Below are 20,661 nucleotides of genomic sequence, written 5' to 3' on the forward strand. Positions count from 1 at the left end.
TTGTTGTCAGTAGAATGTTCTTAGTTCAGTTCGTGTTAAATGATTAGTCAGTTTTGCTGCGACGTTATAACATCACAGGTTGTCGGAACGTCAGTCACCACCGCCGAGCATGGGCGGTGGTGAGCATAGTCCTTCTCAGGACTATGCTCACCCGAACGATCAAACTACGCTTCCACAAAATATTTTCAGCACTACTTGGTGGCAAGACAATCTCTACCATCTAAAGTATTGATAACTAATTCCACCCATGCCCCGAAAAGTTTTATGGACATAGTCCTGTTTAAAACCACAACTTCTTAAATATCTAAATGAGAGGTTCGTAGCCATTATACTTACCGTCCTTGATTTCTTTCACTATCTTATGCATGATGCCTCCTGCTTGAGGACTACACAGTATATCACCCTTTTGAACTTTCAGGGCTCTTGGGGCAACTAAAACAAGCGACACTCTGTCTTGTTTTGGCAAAATTACTGGACATGCGTAAACCAGAGTTTCGTTAGGCTCCACAAACTTCACATTTTTAGCAAATTCCACGTTATCTCTTCGTAGGGGATCCGTATAATTTACTACAATTTTCCCGCCTGGACACTGAGTCTCATTCCACGATGTGCACTGATTTTCTTCCTGTTTTGAGGTATAATAGGTAGTAGATTAGCACTACCTTCAACCTACAGCTTATATGAATACACTATGCAATCAATTGCCTAGCTTTTGCATGGCAGCATAAAGTTGACAAATAGTATGAGGTCAAGCGACTCGTAGAATTTCTATAGAGAACTCAAGATGAACACCACTTTTGGTCCATACCGAGAGTTTCATACTAAATTTTCGCACTTACCGGTAATGATACCGCCAGTGAGATTAATCGGCTTTATTAACAAAGAGTTCACAACAACTTAGTAATAGTTGCAATTTGCACCTAGATATATGTAAGTGTACCTTCTTCTTAGTTCTTTCCCATGACTACTACCTAGAACTCTTAACGAGCATCAATGACGAACAGGAAACAAAGATTTAAATCTTACTGTGAGTTTGTGACATCTTTCGAGGTCGCGGCATTTTTGACAGGATTCAATAGTGGCTCTTCCATCTTTGAAATTGCAATACTTACCTCTACAATTCACCCTCTGTTTGATAGAATAGACGCGGAAAAACTTATCGTTAAATTATAGACATGGAACAAAGAGTACTATAGTATTTCGAGCTATTCTACCAATCGTCGAGTCGTGAGACTATAATGCATGTTGAACGCTTTTTTTTGTTTTCTTGTTGGACGCAATTTCACGGTGTCTTTGTGCGCGTAGCAGTACAAATGGATGTCGGGTAGACCGGTATCCCATCTGGGTAAAACTGCTGCTGGGCTACTTGTATATCAGGCGGATGTTGCTCTTATAGTCGGGTGCTGCTATTTTAAGACAGTAATGATTTTAAAAAAAGGAAGAAAAACATAAAATAAAGCGCAGGCAAACAAGCAAAAGGTAAAACAGGAAAAAAGAGCTAACCAACTGATGAGCAACACGCGCTAAAACACTTACGTCCCCCTCTCTATATCTAGCATTGATCGGACTGAGTGCACCATGGTGTTGATGTGTTCTCTTTTCTCTTCTCCACCTACCATTATATCACGTGAACAATGTTCGTCTCCAACTGTATAACAATGGTAGTAAAACCAAGCAAGACAACTTCTTCCCAGAGGCCCCGCGGGAAAACCTCCTCGGCAGGAGCGTGAACTGTCACACCATCCACAAAACGGGTCTGTCACGCAATCAGCACAACTTTCGTACTTTCCACAAAAAGAGAAAGTACAGCCGATACCCTGAAAAGATGATTACTGCTCTTCTCAGAGACAAAAAGTGATGGGTCTCCAACGCCATGTTGTAAATTCATTAAAGCACAATGACTGGCTTCATTTCAATCAGATTAGGGTGCTCAAGACATTTAAGAGTCCTTACTGGCGATTAAATTTCCAACAAGTAGCCTTGCGTTTCCAAAATTGTGTTAAAATCTGCTGAAAACTCTAACATAGATAATGGCTTCTTAGACCTAGCTCAATAACCCGTGATTATAGCATTATCTGACTTCTCCTTCTCCCATCTCTTGGCGGTCTGTCTGAAGAAGTAGGAGCAACAAAAATGGGTATTTATATGATAGCCGGAGCATCACCTTTTTTAACGCGACTTTTATTTTCACGTATACGACTAGCTAACACAGTTGTTTCAAAATGATGATCTACAATGTTAAATTGTGCAACACAGGAGAAGAAAATGTCGGACGCCTTTGCCTTTTTATGGAATCTCAAAACGCGCTTTGAGGTAAGTTTCCATAGAAGTTCTTGATGATAAAGATGAGAATTACATAAATCCTAAAGATGGTTGAGATCTGATTTATCATTTATTAGTGATTCTCGGTTACTTGACGAGAAACACTAAATCACGTGCACGTTACCAGCTGGACAAATCTACTTTCCATCCAACCAAGTGTGATTCCTAGTTCTTTAAAAGTTGTCCCGTTAGGTATCGAAATTGCTACAGTCAATACAGTTATGAGCTATGATGGAATAAAGTAGAAATGACGCTCACCAAATATCCAGGGTAGCATTTACAAACATTAGGACCCATGCATTGACCGTTACCAGAACAGTTATGCAAGTCATGGCAATGAAACTTGGAGCAGTCTTCTCCAGTCCATCCGGGATGACAGAAACAAGTGGCACCTATACAGTCCCCATTATGGAAACAGCTGTTTGGACAGTGGATAACTGTGAGGCCAAAAGAAAACAAGTCTATTAAGTCTATATCTGCTTCCTTCATAAGGAGGCATATCCCTGAGACATGGTGTCAGCCCCGCCGCAGTATAGGGCAGGGAAGGATGCCGGATGGAGACCCTTCTCTTCTCGGTTTTTGCTGGGATTCAGCACATGCAGAAATATTTTAGCATAAATGGATATCCTGTTATCTAAAGTACCGGTGGAAACACAAATAATAGACTCTGCATTTCATCAATCACGCTACTGTAAGGCGTGGTGTCATGTACAGAAGAGTTTAATTTATTGTTACAATAGTAACAATGGTGGTGATGACATAGCTATGTGGGGCAAAACTATGAAAGAGTGTGCCATAATGACGATGATAATATTAGCTTTGCTGTCAATCGCAGTTATCATGATGAAATTTTTAATGGTTTTGTCACTCAATTTAGAGTTACCAATCAATGGCTGAAAGATCAAGCTATGAATTGAGGATTGTTTCAAGAACTGTACTGCTTGCAATGAGGTAAAATGATTTCATATCGATATTTATGTAGCATGATCCTTAAATATACCGATAACATTTATTCATCAGCTGTGATACTAAGTTTGTATAATTTACCTGGCCTCCTCACGCAGACAAAAGGATGAAGGTCATCACAATGAACTTGTGAAATATTTCCGGAGGCCGCCACAACAGGACATACTTTACTGTTCTGAACATATCCACCGTGGGACTGTGGAAAAGAGAAATAATAAAGCAGACGTTTCAGCTGTTTACTACTATTTTACCCAATAACTCTTCATCTTTTTATCTGTTCGTTAATTTTTCATTTTGCCGTTACAAAATGCAAGAAAAAATAACATAGGCACCCAAAAGGGGAAAATAAGGCAAAGAAATAGACATTAAAAAAGTTTTTTTTTTCAGAACAAAACATCGTGAAAGATCAAAGCGTTGTACTTTAAGTGAACCTTAACGGTCAAGAAAGAAGGTTATTTTACTTCTCTGTATCGTTGGCAAAAACCTAACCCAAAATCATGGTGAAAAAATGTCAGCGTAAAAAATTATTTGTTTCAGGGGAAATTACGATGTTCCATCGCAACCTTTTCTAAAGTGCCAAAATGGCGATGAGCTAGCACGATTCCCTCCATGAAGATGTTTTGACACCATAAAAAAAACCGCAGGAAATTTCATTTACGTTTAGGTAATAGCAGTTTTAAAAGAAGTACAATTCATGATTCAAAACAAGTCAATACGAAGACTTGACACCAACAACATACAATCCATGTTAAAGGCCAATCGGGGGTTATTGAACGCATTTCAAAAGGGCGATATGTGTGTTCTAAGTTCATCTACAAACAATACCCATTGTGTAAAGAAGAGCTGACACCGAATTGATCTGACTGAAGTTGTGAGTGTAATTTGATACTCATGATGTTATTGGGTAATCAAATTAATTGCAAAATACATGTGGGGTGGAAACCAAATATCGAATTTGACGTTTTCTCACCTCTTTCAGAGAGCGCCTGCTTATGGTCCAAAGGGAAGGTAACACAGCTGAACGAACCAAAGATTCTCTCTGTCTTAGGTGCTTTATGAGTCGTTTGTCTTCGTTTGAAAGCATGGTATTGAGATTTCCACCGTAACTCTACAATGAAAATATAGTATCAGGCTAAGCGAGTATATAGCAATATCCTAATAAAATACAGTTCGGGAAAGCGGAACAAGGGTCTAGGAGTGGAAGGGAATGCAGCCCCCTATATCGCCCTAGGTCGAGTCGCCCTCAAGGTAATGCAAACTCTATATCGCCTAGTTCAAGTCGTCCTCAAAGCAATACAATTCCTACATCGCCCCAGGTCAAGTCGCCCTCAAGCTGAATGACCTTGCCGCTTAGTGTAGTCACGTCACTCCATTGCTCATTCCAGTTAATCTTAGCTCAAGCGGAAAAAAAGGGGGTAGATGGAGAAGCGCGCGCAAAAATAAATGAAAAAGCATAAAAAAAGACAAAAACAAAAGAAGCCCATATACAAGGAAAAGAGAGACTAAAATAGAGTCAATAGAAACCACGCTTACCTCACAATATTTCTTGGCATCGGAGAAAGTGAATGAGCCTCCTTTGTACATGAAACACATCTCATCGTCCTTAATCCATTCAGGCGGGCAAGACACTGGGAAGAGAATTGATGAGCTTAAAATTGTTGAGTCGTTTTGTATCATATAGGGTATAATGAATTAATGAAAAAACCCCGAAAGCATTAAACAAAATAGGTCAATTTTGATTTACTTAAGAAAAGAGTTAGCACTTTTAATTGTTATGAATGAACATGGATGTTTCAATGTAGCTGAGCAATATTTTTTACAAGAGAGTTACATTTTAAGGTGAAAAATTGAGACATCAAAACAAAATGAAAGATAGACTTGGACTTGGAAAGTAATAAACATAATCACCTGATATAGCTGTTTGGGGTGGTAGCTTGACGAACGGCTGGAATACAATTGTCATGGACAATCTATAATCCGTAGTTTTATCCAGGATCACAGAATAAATGAGATTTGGTACACTTTCTCCCCACCAATTTGACGTGGCGTTAACTTTGATTGGACTCCCTCTCATAGTGGTACTGATCTGATAACGGTTGTTAGGATTCTGCAAAACGTTTCCCAGAATTTCCGCTGCTCCATTGCAAAGAATAGTTGCTCCATAGTTGACATTAAGCCCCTGTGCACCATTCTTGTACAAGGTATTATTTACAAATCGAAGACCAACAATACTTGTTTGGGAATTATCGTACAGAAAGACGTAATGGCCGACGTTGTTGTAAAAGAAATTTCCTTGAACGATTGCCGTAAACTTTGTTATGACACAGACATTATTTGCTGTACCATCCCAATTTTGGGCCAGGTTTTGAGAAAAATAGTTATTGCTTACTATAACGTTCATGTAGGGCTCAGAAACGCCTTCTACTTGTAATATGCCACCTTTGTTATTCTCAATGGTGTTAGCATGGATATGGCTTACTGGTAGGCTACTCGTGGACAGTTCATTGAATATCCTACAATAAATACCTCCGTTATTATTTCCGGCGATGTAGTTATTGACTATTTCAAACTCTTGTTTAACAGCAGTGAAATGAATTGCTCCTGACGGCCTCCCGCTAAGGACTGGATTAAGACCATTGTTTGTTACTTGACAACGTTTTAGTCTAAAAATTCTTCTTTCACTCTGAGTCGACGTATACCGTACACCTTGCTTGACGTTTCCGCTGAAAACGCTTCCGGTTACTTGGTGCATGAAAGCAGCTGTTAAGAAAATCAAGTTCTCATTTCTTTATAAAAATCAACACAAAGAGAATCATTTAACATTACGTTATTCGGTTTCTTGGCGAGATTTTTCTTCTCCAAGCTTTAATTTTGAACTTGATAGGTTGATTAAATCAATAGGAGACATCCACGAATCGCCTAATAGTACTAAGTGCATTGCCTTAGAACGCAAAAATCACTCTTGATAAACAGATACTCACCGAAGTGAAGGTAAATATCCCCCACTTTTACTAGCACAGAGGAAGTAAATTCTTGAAGTAGATATTACATAAGCTGAATATCTAGCGGATAAAAACTTCATCTTTTTTTTATAAAAACCTCGGATGTTTTTAAAAACTTGCCTACACGATGTGCTTATCATCTTTCACAAACTGAAATGAAACGTTCCATCACTCTTTCTAGAGGACGAATAAAACTTTTGCAGGGAATGATTTCATTGTTAACGTGTAATTACTGTGTCTTCGTTGCAACATTGATTGTCTACACTTGGAGTAAGGTGCTCCCCAGTTTTTTTAAGGTTGGAAAGAAAAGCAAAGCTAAATATGTGTACTGTAAAGTATCTGTGTTCATGGTCAAGCCTCCCCTTTAAATGTCAGACAGAAACCAAGGATTCTCATCAGCTGCTCGGAGAATGATATATTACTTAGCTTATCAAACTCAAGCCAATTAATCAGCTTTTGCCGAAGCAGTTCGCCAGCGTGGTATGTATCAATTTAGAAAATATCAAAACTTACACGAGTCACGACGAACGAAAGCCAAGTCGTCGATGAAAACGTAGCCCCAGGACTCCACATATCCCAGTAACACAATTGAGTAACTGACATTAGCACTGGGTAGCTCAATCACTTTCTTTTCCCATTCGTTCACTGAATCGCTCGTGGACCACAGGAGTGTCGACTTATCAGTATTATCTTCCACAAAATAGACAGATATCGATGCTTTGCGGGAACCCCAAGCATCCAGCTTGTAGTAGAACACCAAAAAACAGTAGTTGCTGTCGTTGATTATTGATGGGCTGGCAAAGGCACCATAGCCAGATATCCAGGATCCTTTGGCCTCAATCCATAGTATTCTCCCTGCGTAAAATATGATAAAAAGTAAGCGCTATAATTTTTTTTAATCACATTTCTCTTTTTTCAATTTCTAAAACTCAATCAATAATTTTCTCCTCACTCTTTTAGAACTAGTAAGCTCTGCAATTCTTAATTATACTGCCGAACATAATGGGCGCCTGTTTTACATACTATTAATGAGACGGTGGGTGGGTATATTTCCTTTCAAAATAACTGAGGAGGGAGAAACTGAAAGTCGTAGGGAACTTCGAAACTCGTCGCCAGGAGAGTAGAGTGAAAGTTGACAGGACCACTTAAAAGTTCCCAATCTCTCCTTCAGAAAGAGAATGAGCTAACACAACTTTACAAGACAACTCATTACTGATTCAGTTGATAGGATCCTGTCTAAAAATAAATAAATAAATAAATGACTTTATTTAACGAGGGAAGCACTTTAAAGTCTTAGACTGAGAAACCTATGGCTCTCACAGTCTATCACTGCTTACCTTCATACATTGAATAGGTGTGGTCATAACCATAGTTTTCCCAGCCATGATGCCATTGTTGAGTCAGAGTATTGTTCCTGAAACGTGACTTGGGATAGCGTCTCCAGTCACAGAATCCATGGTCAAAAGAACAAGGTATATCTGAAGAAAATTAAGACAGAAATATTAGCAGCGTTCATTGTCTCGCCACACTCCACTCATAAACATATCCTGGTTCGTTGTTCTAGTTCAGTTATTGAATGAGTGTTTGGGAGAGGAATAAATTTTTACAAAGCAAAGCTTGGGGAATTATTCAGGAATATTCAGAATGTTTCCACCACAACCACAATACTTCACAGTATCGCGATAAAGACAAGAGGAGCAGTGGTAATGATGTCGATGAAAATGAAAAGCTAGCCACTAACCTTTGCTATCAACTCGTTGAACTTTCAAAAGCATTTCGCTACTGTACCATCCTTCGAAGTTGACTGTAAAAGAATCCCACCCCATCATTCTTCGCTTTGAAAATTGACCTGAGATTTTACGTCCGTGCGGAGTTTCTATCTCAATAGATTTTGAACTTCGCATCACTAGTAGTTGAATAGCAAAGCCGGCATCTCCCTCTGTTTGAATCTTTATCTTGCAGGATACCTTTAGATTTGAAAAAGTCTGAAATGATGCTCTAAAGTAAATGAATAAATCGTGATCCGTGATGTTAACCACTTTTTGTGGGGAGCACAGATTGATTTGCCCGTATGAAATACCATTAATCCAATCACCGTACTCTTCACGAAAACTCAGTCCAAACTCGTTATTCATCGATTTGACGTTTTCAAGTGTAATGTTTTTTTTCGTAATGATAAGATCAGTTCCATTTCCTCCGGTATTCACGAAGGAACTATTCCTTATAGTGACCTCTTTTTCTGGGAACCAAACCTTGATACCACCTGATGTGCAATTAAGAACAGTCACATTGCTTACTTCTGGAACGTATTGTATCAGCTCAATAGCAGCGACTTTTTCGCCATGTTTTACGCCACAGTGCACAATCCTCAGGTGCTTTAAACTTGATTTTGGCAGGTTTGGCGTGTCCCTGGCTTCGCGAAGAAATCTGATATTTCCCCAAGGCCTTCCTCCACCGCAGTTTAACACAAGACGGTGCGACGTGTTGCAACTGAGTTTGTGGAAAGATAACGTGCATTCTGTCAACTCTACCTCACTTCCTTTACAATGAAGAGCGGCACAAGCATCGCACGCAATGAGAGATTGGTAAGGGGAATAATGGATAGACAGTGGTGCTTTATAACCCAGGTGTTCACATACCAGTTTGGTGACATTCCCTTTATTGCCTTCCGTCACATTTAAATGCAGTGGGGTCCAATTCCCGCTGTGAAGTATCTCTACACGTCCTTCCCATGGAAACTTCCCTCCAGCTAATCTTATTTTTAAAGAAATGTTCTTTTTCGTATTTGAAAGAGAAAATTGGATAGGTTGATCCCCATTTCCACGTACAAAGATTGAACCAAGGACCAATATGCCTACTCCTGGCATAAATTGCACCTCAACACCAGGATTAATTGTAAGTGAGGCTTCGGGCAGGATAGTGACATCGGACACAACTGTATAGGGACTTTTCTCTTTTCTTAGAAGAATGTTAGATAATATCCTTCCTCCCAGAAAACTTTTCGTAAGCCCACTACGGGTCATATTTTCTGGCGAACCTTCCACTGTGTTTCCTGCACTGCTAATGTAGGGACGAAAATCAGCAAATGTGTGTTCGTAGTTGTCTTCAGCATCAAAGATTCTCTCCTTGATTTTTTCCTCGTCATCATAGCCCCAGAAGTTTAAGGAAGCCTGAATTGCACTGCTATGCGAGGATGCAAAGGTGTTTACGCAAAGTTCTTTCGAGAAGTGAACGCTGCTAAACCTGTTGTTATTCACGAAAAATGTTCTCCATTCTATAAACCCGGAGATTCTTACCTCACAGGTTGGGGAATTTAATGATACATCTATGTTGCTAATGAGTGAATTGTTCGAAAACGTTACATTCTTCATGCCAGAGGGCGTGTTGCCTTCTACAACGTATTCGCAGTGGAGAAAAACCATAGACAGTCCTTTATTCAACTTAAAGGTATTGTCAACAATTAAGATGTCTTTATCCATCCTCTGAATTTCAATGACTCCACTGTTTAAGCATTTGTTGTCTGTGAAGACGTTACTCCTTATAGTTGCACCGGAAGGAGACGTTTTTTCTAAAAAGATAGATCTCCCATAGTTTTTTTCAAAGACGTTTCCTTCCATGATCAAGACTTTTGTGCCTCCTTTGATGTCTATGACGCTTTTATCTTGGCAGAAGTTAAACAAGAAGTAGTTATTTCTCAAAAATAGTTCAGGAGTGTAGGAATCGCGCGTATCCTTCGTAGTCAAAATAACAGGACCTTGAGTGTTATTTAGGAAAAAGTTTCCGTCAAATTGCCATGGATTAGAGTGTGGAGACTCGTTGATGTCTACTACAGGGCCTCGGTTGGCATAAAATGTACAGTTTGTAAAAATGGTATGGGATGAGCAAGGCAAACTACAACCGTAATAAACTCGGGAATAAACTGAAGATGCCTTATTCCATCCGAAAAAAGTCCTTGTTGCAGAAAGTTTCACTTTCGTATAACTACCTCTTAGATAAACTCCATATCCATTGCTGTAAAAAACACCACCATTTTCAATATAGATTGATTTTTCCCCGTTCGTGTCCACATAAAGTCCGTTTTCGGTGGAATTAGAAGCCTTGGTACTCTCGACATTAACATTACCTGAAAAAGAAGAGAGTCTGATTCCAATCTTGTTTCCAACAAACTGGCAATTAAGCAGCTTTAAACTGTTTACGTAGGAAAATGCTGTCGATAGGCCATTTTGGGGTGAGTTTCGTACTTCCGTGTGTTGGATTTCTACCATTCCTGCCTCGTCTCCTCCCAAAAAGATTCCACCTTTAGTATTGTGGCTGAAATTCCCCTTGGATATTAAAAGGTTTGGTGATCTGACCTTTGTCTTTTCACCACCTGTTGGTCGAGAGCAAAACAAAAGTTGTCTATGAACACAAAATAAGCAGGAGAAGTAAACAGCCTTTCGCTAACTTCTGTATAAAACATGTCTGTGAAATAAACTGGGGAAAATTGTTCCTGACTGTGATCAAAATCTGACTTTCAAAGGATAGTCACAGCTTTTTGTTGCAATAAAATGATCCAATGATTTAAATGATTATTAAGTAAAATTTAGGCCCAATGCAACTCTTGCCCAACTCATTGCGAGCGAAGGAGAGCACCTGACAGTTTTAAAAAATATATTTACTGGAAACTGAATCTCGACAATCAAAATAAGCTAGATTTAAAGAACCATTTACTTAAAAGATCGAACATCTTAGCTCTACAATTTTAAGATAATAGCATGTTTGGTGTTTTCTTATGATGATTCCTTTATGACTTCATGAAAATCATCAAAATATCTGTTAACCGTTATCTTTGGTTTGCAATGTTACCGCCAACATGATCGATATTTGAAATGAATTTTAAAATATGTTTTTTTTTCAGAGTTCCTCTACGGAAAAGAAGAACTCTCTTAAATTTGCCTGGCTCACCAACGTCTGGCTTTGTAGATCTTTTGGTAGTAACATCCAAATAGTAATTAAAGGGTTTGAATCCCATCGAAGCCTAAATTATTCAGGCTTCTTTTTTCGCAATTGCAAAAGTTCCAGTCCACATGCGAGCACCATTGCTTTACTCTATAGCATTTATTTATTAGCTGAACTTACTTTTGATAAGAAAAAGTAGAAAATGCACCGTGTAGTCATCCGTATAATATTTCCTCCCTTTCTCCAGTAGGATTGAGCTATTGCCAGACATCCAAACAGGACGGCTATACCAATCTAACATATGGATGTCCCAGTAAATGCCCTTTGGTTTTTCTGTTCGATTGTAGACGTGGAAAACTATGCCATGTACATTGTGATAGATTAGCTGTAACCCTATTGTATATTCCTGTGGAACAGTAACTATAGCGTCACACGCTGCTCCGCTTTTTGCTTTCACAACAAGATAATGCATTACGCTAGAATCACCAATGAATGTTTCACTTTCACTGCACATGTCGAGATACTTCTTCATAGTCGCATCTGCCATTGTTACAACGTGTGTGTTGAGAGCATTCCAGTTGTAACGATACGAAAATCCGTAGCCTTTCGTATTTACAACAGTTGCACCCAGGAGTTCAAGAAATGGAGACTCCAAACGAATTCCATCCGATTCAGTTGTATCTATTGTTGAATTCGTGATTCTATACGAATCTTCAACGGGGTCTGGATACATAATCTGGAAACCAATGGACGCAGAATTACTCACAGAGACACCGCTAATCGTATGACGAGGGAGGTCCACCCTGAAAGCAATTCCGGGGATACCCAGGTCGTCTCTATATGGACAACCGGCATAGCGTAACTCAAGATTCCTGACAACGCTCTTCTTTGAAGTCACTGCAAGATGAATGCCTGCCCAGTAGGGAATTTTGCAACCAACGTACAAAACATATGCCGAGCACGATGAAGAAGAAATCCAGTTGTTTTTGTTACAAATAGTAATGTTATCTCCTTGATCTGTATCGCATCGGAGATTATGCAAGAATATTCTTTCTCTTCCACTTTTGTCATGGTAATAAGAGTTCTCCGGTTCGTATCCCAATATTCTACACACTATGTCATACTCGTGTCGATAGTTATGAATACAAACTGGCATCCACGTGCGATTGACCCATATTTCAACCACCCCTTCCCAAGGGGCAGGACCCTGGACGAGTCTAACATCCTGATTCAATGGTCCCCTTGGAAGGAACTTCACCCGTTCTTTCTCAGTACCTTTTATAATAACCTTTCCTTGTACTAAGAAAACGCTTTTCAATGGGAATTCTAAAGTGACGTTTTCTTCGATACACAAAACACCGTCAGACAATATCGTGACATCACTGATAACTCGGTAGACATCATTTTCGTTTGTGATATTGAGGACTTGATTCAATGTTCCCCCTAAACTGTCACCTCGAAGAAAACAAAGAGGTCTGGCACCATTGTGTAATTTAGCAGCGGTAGAATTGTGGGAATCCAAAAATGGATAATAATGGATTTGTGCAAGTTCCACTCGATCTTCAAAGTCAAACAGTCGGTCTTTTATTTTGCATTCATCTTTTGTTCCCCACCAGTTTTCTTCCGCTTGAATGACGTGTTCGCGGTCTTTAAGCAGAGCTGCTAACTCCTGAGAGAACAAAGGATTGATAAAGGAATTGTACTTTATGGTAACGTTGCCTCCTTTTACAGCTAAAACTGCCTGCGTTTTGGTACGAAGGTAATTCCTGGAAAACGGCCGTATTCTTTGATTTTCTAAAAACGTATTATTTCTTATGATGACACGGCATTTTGTGGGTAACGTTTCGCAATTAACCAAAAATATGTTCTCCCCTTTATTCTTCAAAAAGATATTGGATGAAACCTGCAACTTGTAGGATGACGAATGCTGATGGCTACAACTTTGGCCGTGTCTTACTATCAGAGCGAGTCCACTGTTCTCGTAAAATCTGTTATTATCCAGGGCAGCAGATAACTCGTACCACTCCGGACCAAGGATATCCAAAGCATTTTTCGCGTTTCCCTTTACTTCATTACCAGTGAATAAAACTTGAACGCGTCTTTGGCGCTGAACGTTTCCCCAACTGCAGCCTGCAGGATAGAGCGTAAAACCACCAAGAGGATTGTTGGAAATTGTGGAGTTTTCAACGTTAATGGTATAGTTCTCCGTGCCTTGAGTAAATCTATAAGTGAAATAAAACCGCACACCGTATTGACTGTTCTCTGAAATATTACAGTTAAGAAGATAAACTGATCGAAGACGAGCTGAGTTGTCATCAACAAACCACAATCCGTGTCGTTTGTTGCCACGAGCGGCAAAATCCTTTAAGACAACTTCTCCTTCTTGATTTTCTACGTAAAAGCCATCTCTGCCGTTACCAAAAGAAGACGAAGACTCTATGTTTATGCTGGTATCCCCAAAATGGAAAATGTAACCATATCTGAAATTGTTTGAGGTGGAGATATTCTCTAATTTAAGTCCTCCTTTGAGAAAGTAGTCAGCGTGAACTCCCGTGTAGGAGTTTCCATCAAATTTACAAGATGTGACATTTAATCTGGTATCGGATAATCTTGTCAACAGAGCTCCATTCTGCGAATTACCAAGAGACAATACTTCCGCTAGTCGAACATGGCAAGACCGAAGTGCCTGTAAATATATTCCTTCACCATTACTGTTACGAACAATCTGCGTGTTGTTAATTTTGATTGTGGAGTTGACCTGGTTCAAGATGTGTAATCCGTGACCGGCATTTTCTTCAATAAGGCTGTCAGACATTTGGAATGATAGAGTTCCAGCATCGATAGCGATTCCTGATGCTTGGTTTTTTGAGGAATTGACGTTGATTAATTCTAAAGTACCTGCCATCTTGGTTATGTTAACACCGTTATATTTGTTACGCAGAAATACGGACGTTACCACAGAGATTTTGCCTTGTGTGTCGCTGGCATAGAGTCCATAGTAATTGTTTCCTATCACCGTTGTCTGCGAGATTCGAGAGTTACCAATCAAGTTATCAACGGTAATACCAGACTTAGAATTTTCAGAAAAGGTACTATTGGATATCAGAAGTGATAAAGTCTCGCCTACAAATGATCAAAAGCCAAGAGGTTAATGTTACGAAGAGTAGACATGATAAAAAAATTATGGACTATCTGTTGGCAGTCATTTGTTTTTAGTAGAGAATGACTGATTCTTTCGTTCTTTTGTTCATTGAAAAACTGGCTTACCTATTGACTAAATGACTAAGAGACCAACTGATCGTTCGAGCTACAGAACAAAAGACTAACCAAACGACCGAAGTAGCCGATGAAGGACTGACCGACCGCAGGACTGAACGACGGACTAGTTGACCAAAGGACAAGTTGAGGACGTTACTGCTACATCTTTGAACAAATGATGAACTGCTTGAACAGCAGATAGATTTATTATTCTTATTTATCTTATTTAATGACATCACTATGAATAAAATTACCTTGATCTTCCCTAATGATCATTTCCAAGTTGGCCGGAGCCTTAGAATTGCCTTTAGAATAAAAGGAAATTTCCAAAATAAAGCTAGAACCAGTCTTAATTGTCTTTCCATTGTAGTCACTGGTGATTCTGTGAAGTTGGGTTTTGATACCTGCGCTTCCATCGGTAATATTTAGCTCAAATCCACTTCCATTAATTTTTCTCAAATGCACAGAGATCTTTCTTCTTGGTGAAGCTCTGAAAACCTAAAGAATGCGAGGAGTTTTTGATTTCTTTCACTTGAGGAGTTTTAATTAAAAAAAGACAGCAACAAACAGATATGTCTCCAAGCTACAGCTAGTCTTATGCAGGTGATCGATTAATGAAAGTTAATGAAAATCAAAATAATTAATTAATAATTAATTAAAATATTCATGAAAATATTAAATTCTTTTATGAATTTTTGGCTATGGACTAGATCTCCATGTTTTACGAATACTTTCGTTTGAGGAAAATGTCCTGAATATAACATTCGAGAGGTGCCAAATGACCTCAGGTGACAAATGAAAACTGAAGAGGTGGCTTTAATGTAAGTGTTTCCTTCCTTTAGCCTGTAGAGCAAACTTATTTATTCAATCGTTGGCTTATTTGAGATGGTTGAAAGCTGGTGTCCGCAAAGGATTTCTGCGCAATTATCCGTATTTTGTATAAATGATTCGGTATTACAAAGATGTGCGACTTGGTCTCGGTGATCATTCAACAAGAAAAAGAAAAAGAATTAAAGCGTGTAAACATATTGTTGTGCCAAATAGAGGTAACTTATTATACATTCTAAAGTTAACATTCCAGAGGCTTTGCGTTCAGACAAGAGATGCTAAACTTTTATATTTTCTTGTTTCACAGCGTACTCCATACTTCTTTTCAGTCAAATCGCTCAGACATTTTAGCTAAAATACTCGATCCTACCTTAATGCAATTTACTGGTTGATGATTCCCAGCGGCATTTAGGAACAAAGGAAAAGAAGCTTTCTCTGGAATGACAGAACAGAAATTCACTGCCAAGTGCTTGAAGACAAGACCTCCCCCAAATCGTGCACTCTGAACTGTGACGTTTTCAATTACAGTATTACCACAGAAGCTCTCGATGCTTACACCAGCCAGCATAGGCCTTAGGATTGAACAATCAAATACGGCCAAAGGTTTCGAAACTTCTTTTAAATTTAAGCCAGAGGCACTATCGTTAATTGTAACATGTAGTAACTCTGGAGCGCTTTTTACGGCATTAACACCCTCGAGAGCCTTCTCGATGTTTACGTGCACCAGCGAAGAACTTCCTTGTTTCTCTGAGGAATTCCTCAGGTCGAAGAAAATACCTTTCCAGTAAAAAGTCTCGGCCAGATATGGCAAGAGAGTGTCGCATTCAATTCCAACTTCCCAGCTGTGACCTGAAATATTTGTTGTTGCGATGGAAAATGGAAAAATAGACATAAGAATGTGGTTAGTGGCCTACAAGTAACCGATTTTGTAGTTGGTTGTAGGAAAGTCCTTATTTATACGGTTTTGGGGACCTTGATACAACGTTTTCCTCCTTTAGTCTATCCACTGTTTCGTTCAAGTTTCAAGTCGGGCGAATGAGTTGGGTATTTAGGACAATTTATTTTCATATGGAGACTTAAGGTCACCTATCCGATAGCGTCCTGAAGTGCTCAGCTTCATAGTATTGGTTTCAAAGCAAAATATCCACATCAAAAATCCAAATTTAACTCCGCCAGAGGCCCAAAAAGATCGAAAGAAAGTTGGAAAGAGCGTACACCAAGCCTTCAAATGCTTAACGAAGCTTGAACTTGTAATCACTTAAGCATGAGTACATCAACGGGAACAACTTAACGAGGAGGAAAAATCGTCTCGGGTACCCGATTTCACAGAAATTGTGAGTAAGACGTTAAACGGCCGGAAATTCGTCACCTGTACGTGATTGCTAGTGGGACAAGATTTCTGGTTAAAAAATGTTTTGTATCTCGTAGCGACCATCTTGCCTCCAAACACAAGCGAAAGATTCCTCTAGAGCATGAGTTCAATGTAGCTTACTCGATCGTATATGGACGTATATTTATCCCCTCCTTTCAATATTCAGCACGTATAACGGAACATTGGTAAAGTCACTGAACAAAGAAAGGTCTAAGTTAATTTGGTGACGTGTAGAAATTAAATTGGGTGGTTAACAGCCACTTGCTTTGAAGCTAGCAAGAGAATGTTTCCATGGAAAGGAACATGCGGCAAACAACAGTGTATTACTTATTAGTGAAATGAACTTACCACATGAATATGGATTATTCATAATCCATGTATAAGGACAATCCCATAGTCTCGTTTCGGTTCCCTTACAGTTAACATTCTTCATCATCATGGGGCCGCTACCAGGATCATAGAAATACCGCTTCGCTCCAAGGAAGCCAAGTTGTCTGCAGGCCACTTGCGTATTGCTGATATCCCAACTCCTCCTGCTGTTGCAGACAGTCCCCCACCTTCCATTATACTGCAGCTCAAGGCGCCCATTGTTGTAGGATGTTCCATCCACAAGCCTTACCCCCGGACTGTAGAATTTAGCCCCGTCTGTTTTATTGCAAAAACTCGCTTCTCCATCAGGAACAGTTCGAAGAGTAATTCTCTGCGAAGGTGTTCCTTTTGCATAAAACAATCCACGAACACGAATCCCCACAGATGGAACAAAATTCACAATTACACCAGGTTCTATAGTAAGAGTAACATTCTCTGGGACAACTAAGTCACTGGTGACCAAGTATGGACCATCTGCACGCGTGAGGGTCTGGTTACCGTTGACCGTGCCATTCAATTTTCGTGAAATATTTTTATCTCTCACACAAAGTCCGTAACCGAGAAAGATAGCCAGTAAAATGCAGTACTTTAGAGGCATTGTGACTATTCTAACCATCTGTTAAGGAACAATGAGAATATCTGTCTAAGAAAACGGAAAACTGAATAGTATTGCTGGAGTGAAGGTCAGCAGAACTCCGCGATATTTCTATTCTTTTTTTTTTTTCGCCCAAACAAGCTCACAACTAACCACACCATAAAACCCGCCGAAGAGTGGTGGCAAAAGAAGTTTTAATCACCATAATTATCATCCCTATTACTATTATTGTCATTGCTGTTATTATAGCCATTACGTATCATTAGTAGTACCATTATTATAATAACCATTACCATCACTATTATTTTTTTGTTATAATTGTAATCATTTTATTATTAACTTTATCATTTTATTCTAACAGTATTTTTTAGCGATTCATCGATTTTTAGAATTTCTTTTCTATCTCCACCTTGTCGAGGTTTCCTTTATCTGATAAGCGGAAATTCTCGAAAGCTGCTCTCTGCACGTTGGCCATATTCGCTGTAAATCAGTCGCACGTCGGGAGTTGACTTAAAGAGTTTTGGAGATGCTGTAGGGGAAAACGTATGTTTTACCATTGTTTCAAGCCATAACGAGAACGTCATACTGGTAAGTACACTATTGAATGTAAGATTATCTTACTTCATTCGAAGATCGAGCGAGTAAATCAGCTCTTTTCTTACTCTTGGAACTGTGCTTTTCTTGGGTTCTACTTCCTTTAGGAGACAAAGCTGGGAGGTCCGTGACTCATGAGCACCCGTACGTGTTTACTCATAAGCCCTTGCGGCAAGAAAAAACGAGAAGAGAATAAAGAAAGCACATGGTTCAATAGTTTCAAAGTTTATTCGGCGACAGAGTAACAAAATTGGTGTTTCTGGCGGGGCTAATCAGCCGACAGAGGGAAAAACGGTCGTCGTATCATGCGGAAAACTCTAGAAGCAACTCGATGACATCGAGCAACATCGAGCGATGGCCACTCGACCGAGCGAACTGTCTTGATTATCAAATGATGGACGAGGTAAGAGAAAGCTAAATAGCCTGTGTAATTTCCGAGTAAGGTATCACGATTAAAATTCAAGTTAGAGATGGTGGAGGAGCTTCAATTGAGAATTCACACGGAACTTTGCAAGGCCACCGTAGAGGAGATTAAGCTTGTTGCAAAATATCTCAAAATAAAGGAAGAAAGCGTGAAGGATAAAACGAAAGTCTCAATTATTAATATTATCACAAATGATATTGAGAAAGAGTTGACAAGTATAGAGGAAGAAGAGAAAGTGACTTTCCTTCAAACTATTGTTGAGATGTTTATTGACATTCCACCGCCACTCGAAGATGCTGATGAAAATAAGAGTGAGTTATTCAAGGGTTTAAAAAAAGAGATCGACGAGCTTAAGCTATTGCACAAACAGCACATCTTGGAATCGGATGGTAAGGTCAAGCCAGAGTTAAGCTCGCAACCGAGTGGTGACACGCCATCCTCCTTGCATGCTCTTGTTGAATCCACGAGTGTACTTAGGCGTCAATTTACGATAACAGGCCAAATTGGAGACCCAGATCAGAAGGATAAGTTGGATTACAGCTCATTACGGAAACAGATTGACACGGGGATTGCACAAAAATACAAAGAACATGAGATTGTGGATGGAGTGGTCCGTGCCATCATTCCTGGATTAACTTTAAGAAGTTGCTTGCAATCCTTTGAGAAGCTCTCTCTTGGTCGTCTAAACTGAAGATCCTTCGCAGTCATTATGGGGTAAAGAACACAGCAGAACTGTACCAGAGTTTAGCATCCATCTGCCAACATGGGAAAGAAACACTCCAAGCATAACTCATGCGAGCCCTTGACTTGAGACAGAAGATACTATTTGCGAGTCAGGAAGGGGAAGATCCATTGAAGTATGACGCTGACCACATCCATCAGTTTTCTCGCAAGACCGTTGAGACAGGGCTCCAGGATGAGAACATTAGAACCAAGCCTCGCCCATTCCTAAGTAGTCCCTTGATTGAGGATGAAGAATTAATCCACCAGCTGAATGTGGCAGTTTCTGCTGAGGAAGAAAGAGTCAAGAAACTGAAGGGCTAGTCCGAGGTCAAATCACCTGTGGTGTTCCAGACTGGTGAGCTATCATCACAATCACCCGAACTACCTACTGGTCAATCACCTGTTTTCAAAAAGGAATCTAAGTCATCCGGTTGTGCGAAAAGGGAACTGCAAGAAATTAAGGCTGAAGTAAAGGCACTTAAGGCTGAAGTTAAGGCAAAATCCGGACCAACCCCTCAATCAGGCCAGGGAGAGGAAGCAGATGGAGCAGTGGAAGGGGGAATGGAAATCGTTATGTACATGTAAGGAACAGCCCACAGAAGTGCCCAACTTGCCTCAGTAACAACAAGCAGTGGTGTAATACTTTTTTAATTGTGAAAGTGACAGCCATTATACCATTGGTTGCCGTCATGGTGAATCGTCTGGAAAGCGACCTTTAAATGGAAACCGGCTGCCTCAGCGGGACCACAAGTAGCCGACACCTCACACGTGTCCCACCGATATAATTGTTGCGGCAGAGTAGAAACACGAGTCCCGCATCGGCTCTGTTCCCAATGCCAGGTTGTGTGGTACTGTTCTCGGAAATGTCAAAAGGAACAATGGCTAATCCACAGATAAATTTGTCAGGCTATAAAGAAACTATCATAGAGGGAGACATCCGAATCCACTCAGACAGCATTTGTTAGTCACCTGAAACCTGCACACCATGCTAAGATTGTTAGCCTGGTTGGAAGAAAGCGCACTGTAAAGTGTCTTCTGAATGATACTGAAGTATTAACTCTATGGGACACGGGGCCCAGGTGTCGATAATGACAAGGGCCATGTTAGAGGAAAAGCTACCAGGAACAGAAGTAAAAGACACCTCGGAACTGATCAATGTTGGACTCGATCTTACTGCCCCTAATAGAACCAAGATTCCCTATATTGGTTGGACCGACGTGAGAGTGCAACTTCCTTCACCTAACCAAGAAGGGCAAGAAGTACACGTTCC

The 20,661-nt window shown here is 39.8% G+C and overlaps 1 protein-coding gene across 1 annotated transcript in view; it reads right to left on the minus strand.

Annotated features, from left to right (window-relative positions):
- Nucleotides 1-20,661, minus strand: part of LOC111342215 (uncharacterized) — a 57,570-nt gene that overhangs the window by 22,292 nt on the left and 14,617 nt on the right. The window contains exons 2-16 of the mRNA XM_022949263.2: nucleotides 17,035-17,671; nucleotides 15,685-16,163; nucleotides 14,741-14,984; nucleotides 11,409-14,351; nucleotides 8,032-10,659; nucleotides 7,628-7,768; nucleotides 6,804-7,145; nucleotides 5,197-6,048; nucleotides 4,822-4,916; nucleotides 4,259-4,396; nucleotides 3,370-3,484; nucleotides 2,581-2,759; nucleotides 1,617-1,817; nucleotides 1,027-1,128; nucleotides 337-625 (exon numbers count right to left, since the gene is read on the minus strand). Coding sequence (XP_022804998.2) covers nucleotides 337-625; nucleotides 1,027-1,128; nucleotides 1,617-1,817; nucleotides 2,581-2,759; nucleotides 3,370-3,484; nucleotides 4,259-4,396; nucleotides 4,822-4,916; nucleotides 5,197-6,048; nucleotides 6,804-7,145; nucleotides 7,628-7,768; nucleotides 8,032-10,659; nucleotides 11,409-14,351; nucleotides 14,741-14,984; nucleotides 15,685-16,163; nucleotides 17,035-17,671 — 9,385 coding nt within the window. The remainder of the gene's footprint in view (nucleotides 1-336; nucleotides 626-1,026; nucleotides 1,129-1,616; nucleotides 1,818-2,580; nucleotides 2,760-3,369; nucleotides 3,485-4,258; nucleotides 4,397-4,821; nucleotides 4,917-5,196; nucleotides 6,049-6,803; nucleotides 7,146-7,627; nucleotides 7,769-8,031; nucleotides 10,660-11,408; nucleotides 14,352-14,740; nucleotides 14,985-15,684; nucleotides 16,164-17,034; nucleotides 17,672-20,661) is intronic.

Source organism: Stylophora pistillata, chromosome 5 (assembly GCF_964205215.1).
Source record: "Stylophora pistillata chromosome 5, jaStyPist1.2, whole genome shotgun sequence".
NCBI classification, from domain to species: domain Eukaryota; kingdom Metazoa; phylum Cnidaria; class Anthozoa; order Scleractinia; family Pocilloporidae; genus Stylophora; species Stylophora pistillata.